The 12986-nt window shown below is 47.6% G+C and overlaps 1 protein-coding gene across 1 annotated transcript in view; it reads left to right on the top strand.

Annotated features, from left to right (window-relative positions):
* Positions 1 to 7226: 7226 nt before the first annotated feature.
* Positions 7227 to 12986, top strand: part of LOC311141510 (citron rho-interacting kinase-like) — a gene marked incomplete at both ends in the record, with an annotated part of 96524 nt that continues 90764 nt past the window's right edge. Inside the window, 2 exons of the mRNA XM_084176858.1 lie at positions 7227 to 7370; positions 9029 to 9148. Of these exons, the coding sequence (XP_084032984.1) occupies positions 7227 to 7370; positions 9029 to 9148 (264 nt within the window). The remainder of the gene's footprint in view (positions 7371 to 9028; positions 9149 to 12986) is intronic.

Here is a 12986-nt window from a genome sequence, read left to right as displayed (position 1 = left end):
TGATGGATATATGCTACTCCATTTCTTACAATCAATCAGCCTAAAATCCCAAAGAGCAAGCAATGCAGATATAGAAGCACGGTGGCTAGGAAAAACTCCCTAGAAAGGCAGGAACCTAGGAATAAACCTAGAGAGGAACCAGGCTCTGAGGGGTGGCCAGTCCTCTTCTGGCTGTGCCGGTGGAGATTATAAGAGTACATGGCCATTAAGCCCAGATTGTTCTTCAAGTAGTTCAAATGTGCTTCATAGATGACCAGCAGGGTCAAATAATAATGTGGTTAAAGAGGGTGCAACAGGTCAGCACCTCAGGAGTGAATGTCAGTTGGCTTTTCATAGCTGAGTTGAGCTGAGCTGAGCAGAGCAGAGCAGAGCAGAGAGAGAGAGAGAGAGAGAGAGAGAGAGAGAGAGAGAGCAGTCAAAACAGCAGATCCAGGACAAGGTATCACGTCCGGAGAACACACATGCCTCTTCAAGCATTTCGCTAAACCTGCAATAACATCTGCTAAACACGTGTATGTGACAAATAGAATGTGATTTGATGTGATACATGATGTTTGGCTGTGAAGTGTTATCTTATGGGTTTGGTGATTGTTCTGTGTGAAGCTGCATTCTACATTGCATCATGGAATGTGGAATGTGATGTGAAACCACTGAGCCTATGGCTGTTGAAGCTACTCCACTGCGCTGCTGCTGTGAGCAGGAGTGGGAGAGAAGCCATGCTTTTATTAGACTCTTCTTCTGTCACTCATTCTCCTGCCTCTCCATCCCAAAGGCTGCCAAGTATTTTGAAGGGTGGTTAAAGAGGCAGCTGTGTGCACACACACTCAGAATATTTATAGGTTTGTCTTATTCCAGAAAACACCCATAAGTGTGATCCTGAAACGAGTGTCAGTGTAATGCGGTGGATCGAAGTCAGGCGCAGGACACAGAACTCGAGGAAAGTACTTTACTGAACTTGAGTAAAGAAAACAACACAGCAATACCTTCGACACACGAAACGAAAACCAACCATGCACAAGACACATTGGGAGCACCTGGGTTAAATAGGGTAGGCGTGATTACACAAATGGGAAACAGGTGTGTGACATAGACAACAGGTGCAACATAGACACATATAACATAGATCGGCAGTAGCTAGTATTTCGGTGACGACGAACGCCGCAGCCTGCCCGAGCAAGGAGGAGGGGCAGCCTCGGCAGAATCCGTGACAGTACCCCCCCCCCCCCCCCCCCCCCCCCGACGCGCGGCTCCAGCCGTGCGTCGACACCGGCCTTGGGACGGCCAGGAGGACGCGGCGCGGGGCGAGTCGGATGACTACGGTGGAAATCCCTCAACATGGAGGGATCGAGGATGTCCTTCCGAGGGACCCAGCACCGCTCCTCCGGACCGTACCCCTCCCACTCCACGAGATACTGCAGGCCTCCCACCCGACGCCTCAAATCTAAGATGGAACGGACTGAGTACGCCGGTGCCCCCTCGATGTCCAGTGGGGGCGGAGGGACCTCCCGTATCTCAGACTCCTGGAGTGGACCAGCTACCACCGGCCTGAGGAGAGACACATGGAACGAGGGGTTAATACGATACTCAGGAGGAAGCTGTAACCTATAACATACCTCAATCAATCTCCTCAGGACTTTGAAAGGCCCCACAAACCGCCGACCCAGCTTCCGGCAGGTTTCGGGTCGAGAGCCTCACTATGGTGGGATGGCCCGCTGTAGGCGCACATGGGCAGCGTTCCAGGTCTCCTGCGAGCGCCGAAACCATTCATCCACCGCAGGTGCCTCGATCTGGCTCTGATGCCAAGGTGCCAGAACCGGCTGATAACCTAATACACACTGGAATGGAGTAAGGTTAGTGGAGGAGTGGCGGAGTGAGTTTTGGGCTATCTCTGCCCAGGGGAGGAATGCCGACCACTCCCCCCGCTGGTCCTGGCAATACGACCTCAGAAACCTACCCACCTCCTGGTTGATTCTCTCCACCTGCCCGTTACTTTCGGGGTGAAACCCTGAGGTAAGGCTGACCGAGACTCCCAGACGTTCCATGAACGCCCTCCAAACCCTCGAGGTGAACTGGGAACCCCGATCAGACACTATATCCTCAGGTACCCCATAGTGCCGGAAGACGTGTGTAAATAGGGCCTTAGCAGTCTGTAGGGCCGTAGGGAGACCGGGCAGAGGAATGAGGCAGCAGGACTTAGAAAACCGATCCACAACGACCAGGATCGTGGTATTCCTTTGTGAGGGAGGAAGATCCGTCACGAAATCCACCGATAGGTTGGACCACGGTCGTTGTGGAACGGGTAGGGGTTGCAATTTCCCTCTGGGCAGGTGTCTAGGAGCCTTACACTGGGCGCACACCGAGCAGGAAGAAACAAACCCTCACGTCCTTAGCTAAGGTGGGCCACCAGTACTTCCCACTAAGACAGGTCACTGTCCAACCGATGCCAGGATGACCAGAGGAGGGTGACGTGTGAGCCCAATAGATCAACCGATCGCGGACCTCCAGCGGAACGTACACACGACCCTCTGGACACTGGGGAGGAGTGGGTTCATTACACAACGCCCACTCGATGTCCGCATCCACCTCCCACACCACCGGTGCCACAAGACACGACGCCGGAAGTATGGGAGTGGGCTCCACGGAACTCTCCTCCGTGTCATACAGTCGGGACAGAGCATCTGCCTTAGCATTCTGGGAGCCTGGCCTGTACGAAAGGGTGAAACAAAAACGGTGAGAAACTTTGACCACATTGCCTGGCGAGGGTTTAATCTCGTCGCCGCTCGGATGTACTCCAGATTGCGGTGGTCAGTCAAAATGAGAAAAGGGTGGTTAGCCCCCTCAAGCCAATGTCTCCATGTTTTCAGGGCTTGGACCACGGCCAACAGCTCTCGGTCCCCCACATCATAGTTGCGCTCCGCCGGACTGAGCTTCTTAGAAAAGAACGCACAGGGGCGGAGCTTGGGTGGTGTGCCCGAGCGCTGGGAAAGTACAGCACCTATCCCAGCCTCCAACGCGTCCACCTTAACCGTGAAGGCCAAGGAGGGATCCGGATGAGCCAGCACTGGAGCCGAGGTAAACAGGCTCTTCAGACGATTGAAAGCCCTGTCCGCCTCAGCTGACCACCGTAAACGCACCGGTCCCCCCTTCAGCAATGAGGTAATGGGAGCCGCTACCTGACCAAAGCCCCGGATAAACCTCTGGTAGTAATTGGCAAATCCCAAAAATTTATGCACCTTCTTCACCGTGGTTGGAGTCGGCCAATTGCGCACGGCCTAAATGCGGTCACTCTCCATTTTCACCCCAGACGCGGACATGTGGTACCCTAGGAAGGAGATGGACTCCTGAAAGAACAAGCATTTCTCCGCCTTGGCATACAGGTCATGCTTCAACAGTCGTCCAAGTACCTTACGCACCAGGGACACATGCTCGGCCCGTGTAGCAGAGTATATGAGGATGTCATCAATATACACCACTACACCCTGTCCGTGCAGATCCCTGAAAATCTCATCGACGAAGGCTTGGAAGACTGATGGAGCATTCATCAACCCGTATGGCATGACGAGGTACTCATAGTGTCCTGAGGTAGTGCTGAAAGCCATCTTCCACTCATCTCCCTCCCGAATACGCACCAGATTGTACGCGCTCCTGAGATCCAATTTCGTGAAGAAGCGCGCTCCATGCAGTGATTCCGTCATACATGCTATCAGAGGTAAGGGATAGCTGTACTTGACAGTGATCTGATTAAGACCACGGTAATCAATGCACGGGCGTAACCCACCATCTTTCTTCTTTACGAAAAAGAAACTTGAGGAAACAGGTGAAGTGGAAGGCCGAATGTATCCCTGTCTCAGCGATTCGGAAACATATGTTTCCATAGCCGCCTTCTCCGCCTGTGACAGAGGATACACGTGACTCCGGGGAAGTGCAGCACCTACCTGGAGATTTATCGCACAATCCCCTGGACGATGGGGTGGTAATTTAGTCGCCCTCTTCTTACTGAAGGCGAGAGCCAAATCGGCATACTCAGAAGGAATGTGCACTGTGGAGACCTGGTTTGGACTCTCCACCGTAGTAGCCCCCAAGGAAACCCCTACACACATCCCCGAGCACTGACTGGACCATCCCTTGAGAGCACTCTGTTGCCAGGAAATAGTGGGATCATGAGTGGTTAACCAGGGAAGTCCCAACACCACAGGATACGCAGGAGAATCAATCAGATAGAGACTAATCCTCTCCTCATGACCCCCCTGCGTCCTCATAGAGAGTGGTGCGGTAACCTCCCTGATTAGACCTGACCCTAGCGGGCGACTATCTAATGCGTGGACAGGAAAAGGCACATCAACACGAACAGTAGGAATCCCTAACCTAAGAGAATATTGACAATCAATAAAATTCCCAGCTGCGCCTGAATCTACTAGCGCCTTATGCTGGGAATGAGGAGAAAACTCCGGAAATACAACCTCTATAAACAACTGACCAACAGGGAGCTCTGGGTGAGTCGGATGCCTACTCACCTGAGATGGTCGATCAGTGCTCTGCTTACTGCCTCGACTCCCTGGGGACCCTCCCCAGCACCGAACTGCAGTGTGTCCTCTGCGGCCACAGTTGGTGCAGGGGACGGCCCCTCTCCTGGTCTCCCTAAGTGCAGCACCTCCGAGCTCCATGGGGGTATCAAGATCTAAAGCATGCTGTGCAGTGTTGTGGAGTGTTGTGGAGTGCTGTGGAGTGCTGTGGAGTGTTGTGGAGTGTTGTGGAGTGTTGTGGAGTGTTGTGGAGTGCTGTGGAGTGTTGTGGAGTGCTGTGGAGTGTTGTGGAGTGTTGTGGAGTGTTGTGGAGTGCTGTGGAGTGTTGTGGAGTGTTGTGGAGTGCTGTGGAGTGTTGTGGAGTGCTGTGGAGTGTTGTGGAGTGTTGTGGAGTGTTGTGCTACTTGGGCCTGTAGTCTTGGGCTTGGTCTGATTAATGATTTTTAATCTGTGAACTCTCAATGTGGGCATGAAAGGGATATTTTGTTCTTTTGAATTCTTTATGACTTGCATTTCACATGATTAGCTTAATTGTTTAATTAGCTTAATTGTTTGATTGGAATATAAAGTTTAATTATTCATTATGATTATGAATAGCACTAAAAAAGCAGCTTTTGTATAGGGCTTTCTCTTCTTATACCCATTCCTAGACAGGCTACAACATGTTACCAGAAGAATAAATTCAGGATTTTAAATATTCTTATATGTTATAGAGTACATTTACAGTGCATTCGGAAAGTATTCAGACCCCTTGACTTTTTCCACATTTTGTACCATTACAGCTTTATTCTAAAATGGATTCAATTTTTTGTATTACTCATCAATCTACACACAATACCCCATAATGACAAAGCAAAAACAGGTTTTTAGAATTTTTAGCAAATTTATAAAAATAACAAAACGGAAATATGTCATTTTTCATTTTTTAGTACCCTTCCCCAGATCTGTGCCTCGACACAATCCTGTCTCGGAGCTCTATGGACAATTCCTTCTATCTCATGGCTTGTTTTTTGCTCTGACATGCACAGTCAACTGTGGGACCTTATATAGACAGGTGTTTACCTTTCCAAATCATGTCCAATCAATTTAATTTACCACAGGTGGACTCCATTCAAGTTGTAGAAACATCTCAAGGATGATCAATGGAAACAGGATGCATCTGAGCTCAATTTCGAGTCTCATAGCAAATGGTCTGAATACTTATGTAAATAAGGTATTTCTGTTTTTTAATACATTTCTAAAAACCAGTTTTTGCTTTGTCATTATGGGGTATTGTGTGTAGATTGATGAGGAAAAACATTTATTTAATCAATTTTAGAATAAGGCTGTAACGTAACAAAATGTGGAAAAATGGAAGGGGTCTGAATACTTTCCGAATGCACTGTATATAATGTTGTTACAACATTGAACATAGATTCAATGGAGCTAATAATTTCCCATTTGATAACTGTAAAAGGCGGTCTGGTATAACAGTATGACATGAAAAGATAAGTGCTGTAAATGAAAGGTTTGAGTCAGCCCCAGTGCTTTCAGGAGAGATTGTGTATAGCCTATAGAGTGTATACTGCCATTTGTCTCTCTCCCACGCTCTTTTTTTCTCCTACAGATTAGTGGCTACAACCCTCAGCTCTCTAGATAAGACCTGTCCTGCTCCCTGGAAACAAACTCTTATACACTAAATGCAGAGGACATTGAGAGATACAAGACATGTCACAGGTACTCTTACGTTTGATATTCTCTGAGTCTGTGAAGTTACTCTGTGTGTGTCTGTCAGTTGGTCTGCTGTTGTAGTCTTTGCTGTGAGTCTGTGTCACAGGAACATTCTGTACCATGTGCTGTACCTATGTGTTTATGTTGGTTCTATGTGCTCCATGATTCTGTACTAATCTGTGTTAACATGACACGGTTCATGTCCTGTGACTGACTGATGGTTCTCTGCTCTGAGATTGTGCTGTTGTTATGTGGTGTACTGTACTCTGTGTTGTCGCTTCCTGTTGTGCCCTGTGTTGCTACTCAATGCTGTGACTCTATACCATAACCCTTTTATGTGTGTTATGTTGTGACTGTGCTCCTGTACAGTATGTGTTCTATGCACTCCTGTATGTATTGTGATTGTGTATCTGTCTCGGTTGGCGAACCTGACGCTCAGTGCTCCTCAGGGGCTCTAATGGCTTCTTTAATTGCGTCCATCCATCACCCTACTGGCTCATCTCTTAAACCACACATGCATATTGAGATGAGCAGCTTAGCTTAGGTGGGGCAGAAATAACTTCCTATAGCTTCAGCTTTTACCTCACCATTTCTTTATTGTGGGCTTGGTTCAAAGGAGGTTTGGCAATGGTAATTTATTTTACATAATGGACTTAAATGTTCTGTTGTCTTTTATGTGTTATCCTGTGAAGCCCAGCAGCAATGATTAATCTATGTTTTCACCACACAGTCTTCTTCAACCCCAACAGCTGTGATCAAGGATATGCTTTTACATCTTAGCACAATCAACTTCAATCCATTGCACTTCAATGCAGTCTGAAAATATGTTCATCATAAATGACTATGTTTAAAAAACAGAAAAAAATATGTTTCTTACGGTAATATAAAGTTTTAGTCACCTGCAAGAGTTCAATTGTCATTGGGAAGATGAACTAATGCTGAAATGTGCAAATAAACCTGTCATGATAACGTCCTCCATGTTGCTGTATTCAGATGGAACAGGAGATCACTCTAGTCCAGAGGAAGATGTCTGATCTGGAGTCAGTGCTGCAGCAGAAGGATGTGGAGCTGAAAGCCTCAGAGACACAGAGGACCATCCTGGAGCAAGACCTGGCTACCTACATCACCGAGTGCACTGTGAGTGGTCCAAAGTGTGTGTGTGTGTGTGTGTGTGTGTGAGAGTGTGTGTGTGTGTGTGTGTGTGTGTGTGTGTGTGTGTGTGTGTGTGTGTGTGTGTGTGTGTGTGTGTGTGTGTGTGTGTGTGTGTGTGTGTGTGTGTGTGTGTGTGTGTGTGTGTGTGTGTGTGTGTGTGTGTGTGTGTGTGTGTGTGTGTGTGAGTGTGTGTGGCCAAGGGGCATTATACTCTATACAGTGCATTCTAAAATGGATTACATCATTTTTTCCCATCATCAATCTACACACAATACCCCATAATGACAAAGTGAAAACCGGTTTTTAGAAATGTTAGGAAAGTTATTAAAAATTAAAAACTGGAATACCTTATTTACATATGTTATTCAGACCTTTTGCTATGAGACTCGAAATTGAGCTCAGGTGCATCCTGTTTCCATTGACCATCCTTGAGATGTTGCTACTTGATTGGAGTCAACCTGTGGTAAATTCAATTGATTGGACATGATTGTGTCGAGGCACACCAAACAATTTCTGCAGCATTGAAGGTCCCCAAGAACACAGTGGCCTCCATCATTCTTAAATGGAAGAAGTTTGGAACCACCAAGACTCTTCTTAGAGCTGGCTGCCCGGCCAAACTGAGCAATCGGGGGAGAAGGGCCTTGGTCAGGGAGGTGACCAAGAACCCGATGGTCACTCTGACAGAGCTCCAGAGTTCCTCTGTGGAGATGGGAGAACCTTCCAGAAGGACAACCATCTCTGCAGCACTTCACCAATCAGGCCTTTATGGTAGAGTGGCCAGACGGAAGCCACTCCTCAGTAAAAAGCACATGACAGCCCGCTTGGAGTTTGCCAAAAGGCACCTAAAGGACTCTGATCATGAGAAACAAGATTCTCTGGTCTGATGAAACCAAGATTGAACTCTTTGGCCTGAATGCTAAGCGTCACGTCTGGAGGAAACCTGTCACCATCCCTACGGTGAAGCATGGTGGTGGCAGCATCATGCTGTGGGGATATTTTTCAGTGGCAGGTACTGGGAGACTAGTCACGATTGAGGGAAAGATGAATGGAGCAAAGTACAGAGAGATCCTTGATGAAAACCTGCTCCAGAGCGCTCAGGACCTCAGACTGGGGCGAAGGTTCACCTTCCAACAGGACAACGACCCTAAGCACACAGCCAAGACAATGCAGGAGTGGCTTCGGGACAAGTCTCTGAATGTCCTTTGAGTGGCCCAGCCAGAGCCCGGACTTGAACCCGATCGAACATCTCTGGAGAGACCAGAAAATAGCTGTTCAGCGACGCTCCCCATTCAACCTGACAGAGCTTGAGAGGGTCTGCTGAGAAGAATGGGAGAAACTCCCCGGATACAGGTGTGCCAAGCTTGTAGCGTCATACCCAAGAAGACTCGTGGCTTTAACACTGCCAAAGGTGCTTCAACAAAGTACTGAGTAAAGGGTCTGAATAATTATTTAAATGTGATATTTCCATTTTTTTTTCTTTGTGAAAATGTCTACAAACCTGTTTTTGCTTTGGTATTGTGTGTAGATTGATGAGGACAAAAAACGATTTAATCAATTTTAAAATAAGGCTGTAACGTTACAAAATGTGGAAAAAGTCAAGGGGTCTGAATACTTTCCGAATGCACTGTACGTGTGTGTTTCAGAGTCTGAAGCTCAGTCTGGAGCAGGCACGTATGGAGGTTTCCCAGGAAGACGACAAGGCGCTGCAGCTCCTCCATGGCATCCGGGAGCAGAGCAACAAGCTGCAGGAGATTAAAGAACAGGTAGAGGAGAGGGGTTGTGGGTTGTGGAGGGAGTTGCACAAAGTTCCCCCTAAACTATAATGTTTAGGGTTAAGATTTGGGGATGGTAAGCTGATCCTTGATCAGTGCCTACAGGCAGCTTCTATCCAGAGTGCTGTGGAGGGATGTACAGTTGTGGGTTGACCTGTCCTTGCCCATCCCTGTGGTTTGTGAGCCATGTGGTGTGTGAGGAGAGTGCTACTCCTGCCACAGCCATGTTAATTACAGAGGAAGAGGGTGTTGATGCCTCCCCACTGCTCCCTTTGCCCTGCCTCCTACTCCGTGCTCTGTGCTCCCTACTCCCTGCTCCCTACTCCCTGCTCCATGGTCTCTGCTCCGTGGTCTCTGCGTCATGCTCTCTGCTCCCTGCTCCCTGCTCCCTGCTCCCTGCTCCATGCTCCCTGCTCCCTGCTCCCTGCTCCCTGCTCCCTGCTCCCTGCTCCCTGCTCCCTGCTCCCTGCTCCCTGCTCTCTGCTCCCTGCTCCGTGCTCCCTGCTCTGTGCTCCCTGCTCCGTGCTCTCTGCTCCGCGCTCCGTGCTCCCTGCTTCGTGCTCCGTGCTCCCTGCTCTCTGCTCCCTGCTCCGTGCTCCGTGCTCCGTGCTCCCTGCCCCCTGCTCCCTGCTCCCTGTTCCCTGCTCCCTGCTCCGTGCTCCCTGCTCCGTGCTCCCTGCTCCCTGCTCCCTGCTCCCTGCTCCGTGCTCCCTGTGCAGGTGGAGTCAGTGGACTATTAAACACCCTGGCTCAGAATTCCTGACTGCTGGAACCCTATTTTTTGTATTTGTATTTTGTATTTATTACGGATCCCCATTAGTGGCTGCCAAGACAGCAGCTACTCTTCCTGGGGTCCAATCACAATTTACATACAATAAAACAATACATCACACAACAAATTATTACACATTACGCTACCATAACATATTTACAATACAAAATCAATAATACAGCAAAATAACAATATTAAAATGTGTGTGTGTAGAGTGCGCGTGTTAGCAAGTGTTTACGAATGCTGTGTGTGTGCCTGTGTGTGTGTGTGTGTCTCTTCACAGTCTGCGCTGTTCCATAAAGTGTAGTTTTATCTGTTTTTTAAATTTGATTTGACTGCTTTACTGAGTTACATAGAGTGTAGTCATGGCTCTATGTAGTACTGTGCGTTTCCCGTAGTCTGTTCTGGACTTGGGGACTGTGAAGAGACCTCTGGTGGCATGTCTCGTGGGGTATGCATGGGTGTCCGAGCTGTGTGCCAGCATTCCAAACAGAGAGCTCGGTACATTCAGCTTGTCAACACCTCTTAAAGAAGTCAATCTCTCTTCCACTCTAAGCCAGGAGAGACTAACATGCATGTCATTATGTTAGCTCTCCATGTACTTTTAAGGGCCAGCCGTGCTGCCCTGAGCCAACTGCAATTTTCCCAAGTCCCTCCTAGGGCCTGTAGGACCTGCCTTGTTGATAGAGTTGTTAAGAAGGCAGAGCAGCGCTTAATTATGGACATACTTCTCCCCATTTTAGCTACTGTTGTATCAATATGCTTTGACCATGACAGTTTACAATCCAGGGTTACTCCAAGCAGTTTAGTCACCTCAACTTGCTCAATTTCCACATTATTCATTACGAGATGTAGTTGAGGTTTAGGGTTTAGTGAATGATTTGACCCAAATACAATGCTATTCAGGTGAATTAGTGTTAATACTGTGGTTTCATTGCCTTTATCGAATAAGGATAATCAGAGTTAGGCATAAAACTATAAAAAGGCTTGAGTGCCACATAATAGAAGTCTAATAGCAATAGAAGTAATAGTAGCGGTAGCCTTCAGTGAGTATCAACATTGAGTATTTCCTAGCAGTTTGCAGTATGCTGTCCAAGTTCCAACAGTGGGCGTGAACCCAAATGCACTGTCATGCATTTAACCTGTCCTGACCATGAGAAAGGCTCAGTGGACATCTATCTGATAGTTGCATGCCTCTGCATAGCTCAGCGCCCCAGTACTTCAAGGTGTCTCCTGTGTCTATCCCTCGCCACTCTCAGGAGTGATGCAGTGTCTCCTGAGACTTTGCTGATCAACAGAGGAATGTAGAGGAAGGACAGATTTACGTTCAGACAACCATTATCCAAATAGTGTGTCTGTGTGTGCAATGTGTGTGTGTGTGTGTGTGTGTGTGTGTGTGTGTGTCTGTGTGTATGTGTCTGTGTGCGCACACAACAATGATCTGATTCGGTGAAGGTTTGAGAATTAGGAAATTGAGAGGTTGACAGTAGAGAACAGTGAAACGGCATTAAATATATGCCCCCCCCCTTCCCTCCAAACCACAGAGCAGAATCCAAAAAAAGGTAATAGAAAAACAACCTGTTCCCCTTAGCAGTTGCTGGCATTGGCTACCAGGCACAGGCTCTATAGTGTGATGGTTGCCATGGCAATGTGAATCATCCATACCTAGAAGTGGAGAGTGTGCAGTGCTGCTGATGCAGTGGGCAGGCTGTCGTGATGAGGTGATGGGGGCCTTGGATCTTACATTATGGGAACTAGAGTGTTGTTGTTAACCCCTTCACTGCCATTTACACTGCATTGTAGCCTTCACAGCCAATCCATGGTCATCCATGGATGTTATAGTTACCGCTCACTGATACAGCGTATCAGTCTGCTAGAGCTTACAATGCCAGGATAGTGGGTTCAATTCCCAGGACCACCCATACGTAAAATGTATGCATGCATGACGGTAAGTCGCTTTGGATAAAAGTGTTAGCTAAATGGCATATATTATTATTATTATTATTATCATTAGCAAACCTGGAAATTAGCAATGGAAATTATTGACCCACTTCTAGTTAAAGTTATTGTCATGCATGAGAATGAGTCATGCTATTTGATATTTTCAAAAGTGCTTTCCTGCTTGATTTTGACCCAACTGTATGCTGTATAAGGTCTTGAACAGTGTCTTTCTCCCACGCGCTGTTTTATGAGTCTGGAACTCACACAAATTCATGCACAATTTATGCAGTGTTGGCTCAACAAACATAGACGATTGGGGATATGAGAGATAAAAGCTTTTCAGTGACAGGAGAAAGAGAAATCCATGGCAAGACAATCAGTACAAATTATGTAATTCTGTGAACCAGTGAGAACAAAACTCTAGGCTAATTGGAAGAGAGATCCCTTTCACTGAATACACAGCACACATGCTGACAGACTCTAACTGGGATAGGACAAGTGTTCTACCTCTCTGTGTTGTATGTGTGGATAGGTAGGTTTAATTCAGTTCTAGTACCTACCTAAAGGAAGCTTTATTTGACCACTTTGTCAGCAAACTTACCTTTGGCACAGACAAACATGTCTAAAGATGACTTAAAGGAAGGATTAATCTGTTCTGTAAGGCAGCGGGAAGAGGTATAGGCAAAGCGGTGGTGTCTTTTTCCCAGGACCATGGATTAGTCTCCCCATCCTAAGAGGTTACAGTAGAACTGTCACTTTCCCTGTCAGGGCAACGCCTACTGCGTTTGAAGCTCCCAGCGGGAGATTGCCGGTCAGGGCAATAGGGAGACACTGTGTGAGTGTGTATGCGCGCATGTGTGTGTGTGCAGGTGTGTTTGCGCATGTGTGTGTATGTGCGTGCGTGAGTGTGTTAAGTATATTCATACGAAAACTCTGAATCAGCTCTTCTGGCATGCACAATTCTATTGTATTCACCCCGTATTCCCTCTCTCTAATCTCATCCCTTCCTTCCTGCCCCTGGCTCACTCCATCCTTCTCCATGGGTACCACTCAGCTCTGTGCTTAAGCCCTGGCCTAGTTCAGTTCTCATGCTGACTTATGTTTAGGGCTGCCAGA

Source organism: Coregonus lavaretus (genome assembly GCF_964263955.1).
Source record: "Coregonus lavaretus genome assembly, chromosome: 14".
NCBI classification, from domain to species: domain Eukaryota; kingdom Metazoa; phylum Chordata; class Actinopteri; order Salmoniformes; family Salmonidae; genus Coregonus; species Coregonus lavaretus.
This window is presented reverse-complemented; position numbering and strand designations above follow the sequence as displayed.